We start from the raw sequence: 3712 nt of genomic DNA, 5'->3' as shown, positions 1-3712 counted from the left end.
AATCTCCAATAAAGTTTATCGTATCTAACATAAATGTCACTAAATTAATTTAGTTTTAAACCCTTAATGCAGAGAAAGACTTCCATTCAGATGTGCTCAGTATGGAACTCTAAACTCTGAACTCTGTAAGCACAGAAAATATGCTCTGCTCCATCTTTGTGTCCCGGACACCTATTACTGTGCCTGGCCCAGAATCAGGGATCAAGAGATGTCTTATGAATGAACGAACATAGGACACAATTACTACCTTGAATGATAATGACATTGGCAACTTATTAAAGCTGTCTGATGAGCTTAAAGTACTGCAGATTTTGAACCCAGACTCTCCAAACGGTGTGTGATAGAATGTGCTTACTCTTGATAACTATGACTAAGTTAGGAAAGATTGTTTTAGAAGCACCATTAGATTAGATGTCAAAAAATCTGGGTTCCTGACTGCCTTGGGTATTCCACAAACAAACTGTATAACATGGCACCCATTGCTTAATCTCTCTGTGTCTTGATTCCCTCATCAACAGATAAAAGTTTAATTAGGTCCATTCAAATGGTCAAATGGTTCATGGACAATTAATTTGAAAGTGAAAAATTTTAAAGCTTCTGCAATCAGGTTGAAATCTACCTTTCCAAACTGATTTCCTAAAATTCATCAGCTCCCACCAGCCTGCCCTGTGCTTTGTACGATGGCTTCTGCCCCGTTGCCTTCTGCTGAGATTTCCTCCCTGCTCTTCTTACCTCTCCAATTCTTAAACATTCTTCAAGACCCAGTCTCATATGTCCATCTCCTTGTAGCCTCCCAGACCACATACACTGGGGGTTTATGAGTAGTGTGTATGTGAACCCCTCAAGGACAGAGCACAATAGATTCTTTTGGGTGCAGCACTATCCCCAGCATACTTTGCAAAGAGCCCAGCAACGGAGTAAAGGGAATATTATGGCTTTCTGCTCCCCTTAACTCCTCAGGATTTTATAGACTTCACTCCATTCGACCCAAGATCCCAGGATTTCAAAGAACTGAAGAGACTGAAGACGTCTGTCCCAGAAGTTAGTCACTGATTAGGCAAAGGTATCTGGTGCCTGTTTTCTCACATTTGTTTTGAACATGCCCAGTGGTCTTGATTTATTTAGGGAATATTTGGAATGGGACATGGCTGGGCTTATCTGTCAGCGGGCCTCCGTGTTTCACCGTTAACATGCATGGCCCTCAGGAAGATAACTGAAGAGACCGAGAATTGAGAATTGAAACTAATCTGTTTAAGATAATCTTTGACTTTCTCATTACCAATATCTAGGTGGTTTCTGCAAAGTCACAAAAACAACTGGAACATGTGCTAAAACAACAATTTTCAGTGTTATCATAGAAACTAATCTTAGAGAATTGTGTTCTCCAATTCTGTTTCTTGCTTATGTGGAGCTAAACCTAATCTGCTTTTCAGATATGAAATATCTTCATGATTCTGTCCCAAAGGGTAAAATCAAAATTTAATATTGTAACTCCCAGCTAAAAGTCACACTAATTCATCTGATGAACTTTGCGGTGCTGTGATATTACAATGCTCCTGGTGTCAAGGCCGCCAATATACGAGTTCACAGACTGAGTACACAAACACTGGCCCCATCCTACTCCTACCCCAAAGCCCAAACCCCAAAAAGAAATGAGAGGTTTGCTTTTGTAGGTTGCAAGTCCTGGTCTGGTTTATTTATAAAGCAATAAATATTAGAAGCACAAATAAATTGCACGTGTGTAAACAAACTGTACAATGATTGATGAGAGATGAGGGAGGGTGGTTCAGAAGACTCCAAGAAGCATCATACCGTCATCCTGAACATAAGGTAGGACTAAGAGAGAAGGCACCTTAGAAGCATTTGCGGTGGACAATGGATGGTCCCGCCTCATCATACTCTTGCTTGCTAATCCACATCTGCTGGAAGGTGGACAGGGAGGCCAGGATGGAGCCCCCAATCCAGACAGAGTACTTACGCTCAGGGGGAGCAATAATCTGCAGAAATAAATCAAAAACCACCAGTGAACTCAGAAGTTCCGAGCAACAGAGCGCATGTTGAAGAGACTCACAGAAAGTATATTGGTGATCAATTCACTGTAATGTGACACTTCATTCCCACAAATGAATATGGCTGAGTCAAGTTTAATGCATTTCCTCTGTTTTGTCATTTCCATTATCAAAGTCGTTATAAAATAGAACTTTCCCACTTCTCTGAAACAGAATATAATGTGGCAATAAGCTACGTGCATGGTAGAGGCTAGCCCGAAAGCTGGGGTCTTTTAAAATGTGTTCAAAGATTTAGATATTTTTTTTCCTTCAAAGATTTATTTTTATCCACTGCTTGAAAGTGTTTCCAAGTCTCCTATCTTGGGAAAAGTGCTAGAAAAATCAGGAAAAGTGTTAGAAAAGCTAAAAGTTTATGGGAAACGGGAAGCTAAGCGGTGAGGGGAAAGGAGTTAGGAATTCTGCTTGGAATACGGAGACCTGCTTCACTTCCCCCACTCACAGAGGTTCTTTACCTTGATCTTCATGGTGCTGGGAGCCAGGGCAGTGATTTCCTTTTGCATGCGATCAGCAATACCAGGGTACATGGTGGTACCTCCAGATAAGACATTGTTGGCATACAGGTCCTTGCGAATATCAATGTCACATTTCATGATGCTGTTGTAAGTTGTTTCATGGATGCCAGCAGATTCCATACCTAGGAACAAGTGTAAAAAAGAAAAATCACAGTGCACTCAGGCCAGGGGGCTAGGGTAGAGGGAAGAGAATAGTACCCCTCTATGTTGGTAAACTGTCACCATTTGTCTCTGAAACATATGTTCCTCTATAAGATACATTGCAGGGTTTTGTGGAACAGGTGTCTTAAAAGTGCAGACAGTAAATCCACAACAGACTGCCAAGAAACAAACAACTGTGTTTAGCACCTGTTTGGAGGGAACACTTGCTGTACCCATCAGAGTATGGAGATGTATTAGAAAAGGATGAGACACACATTTACGGTAAATTAATGCAATTCTTTTTTTTTTTTTTTTTTTTTTTTGCGGTATGCGGGCCTCTCACTGTTGTGGCCTCTCCCGTTGCGGAGCACAGGCTCCGGACGCGCAGGCTCAGCGGCCACGGCTCACGGGCCCAGCCGCTCCGCGGCATGTGGGATCTTCCCAGACCGGGGCACGAACCCGCATCCCCTGCATCGGCAGGCGGACTCTCAACCACTGCGCCACCAGGGAAGCCCGCAATTCTTATTTATGGACTAAAATAAGATCCTGACAAGCTTCCTCTTGGAAATCACTCCTTAGGAAAGATGTTTGGTGACATACAAATGTCCAGTTATTACTATGAGTTGGATTGTTGTTACACTTAATAATGAGTGATGAAAGTAACGTCCAGCTACTTGGTGATGGAACATATCAGAATAAGGCAGCACTCTTGAGTCATCATCTCTTCCTTGCAGATATGGATTATTCAGTTACTACTCTGTCTCATTCCTTATTTTGAGAAGAAGCCAGTGTGTCATCCTTTATCATATCATTGCTACAGAGCGGTGATGGCCATCCCTGTAAGAAGCCGTCGGGACCTGAGGCTGACCTGTGTGGGACTCCAAGCTATGACTTCTTTTAACACAAGGGCCCCTTAATCATTGTTGATTATGATAGCTTTTACCCTGGGAGCCACCAAGAGGTGTTTCTGCACCAGACCCTACAACTCAC

At 42.4% G+C, this 3712-nt stretch overlaps 1 protein-coding gene across 2 annotated transcripts in view; it reads right to left on the bottom strand.

Moving 5' to 3' along the window:
• Positions 1-1853: 1853 nt before the first annotated feature.
• The window catches only part of ACTC1 (actin alpha cardiac muscle 1), a 4626-nt gene continuing 2767 nt past the window's right edge, over positions 1854-3712 (bottom strand). For both annotated transcript variants that reach the window (XM_007462508.1, XM_007462509.1), the window contains exons 4-6: positions 3709-3712; positions 2522-2739; positions 1854-1997 (exon numbers count right to left, since the gene is read on the bottom strand). The exon at positions 3709-3712 is cut by the window's right edge and continues 179 nt beyond it. In XM_007462508.1, coding sequence (XP_007462570.1) covers positions 1854-1997; positions 2522-2739; positions 3709-3712 — 366 coding nt within the window. The remainder of the gene's footprint in view (positions 1998-2521; positions 2740-3708) is intronic.

The sequence above is a fragment of the Lipotes vexillifer genome, unplaced genomic scaffold (genome assembly GCF_000442215.2).
Source record: "Lipotes vexillifer unplaced genomic scaffold, Lipotes_vexillifer_v1.1 scaffold164, whole genome shotgun sequence".
Taxonomy (NCBI): Eukaryota; Metazoa; Chordata; class Mammalia; order Artiodactyla; family Lipotidae; genus Lipotes; species Lipotes vexillifer.
This window is presented reverse-complemented; position numbering and strand designations above follow the sequence as displayed.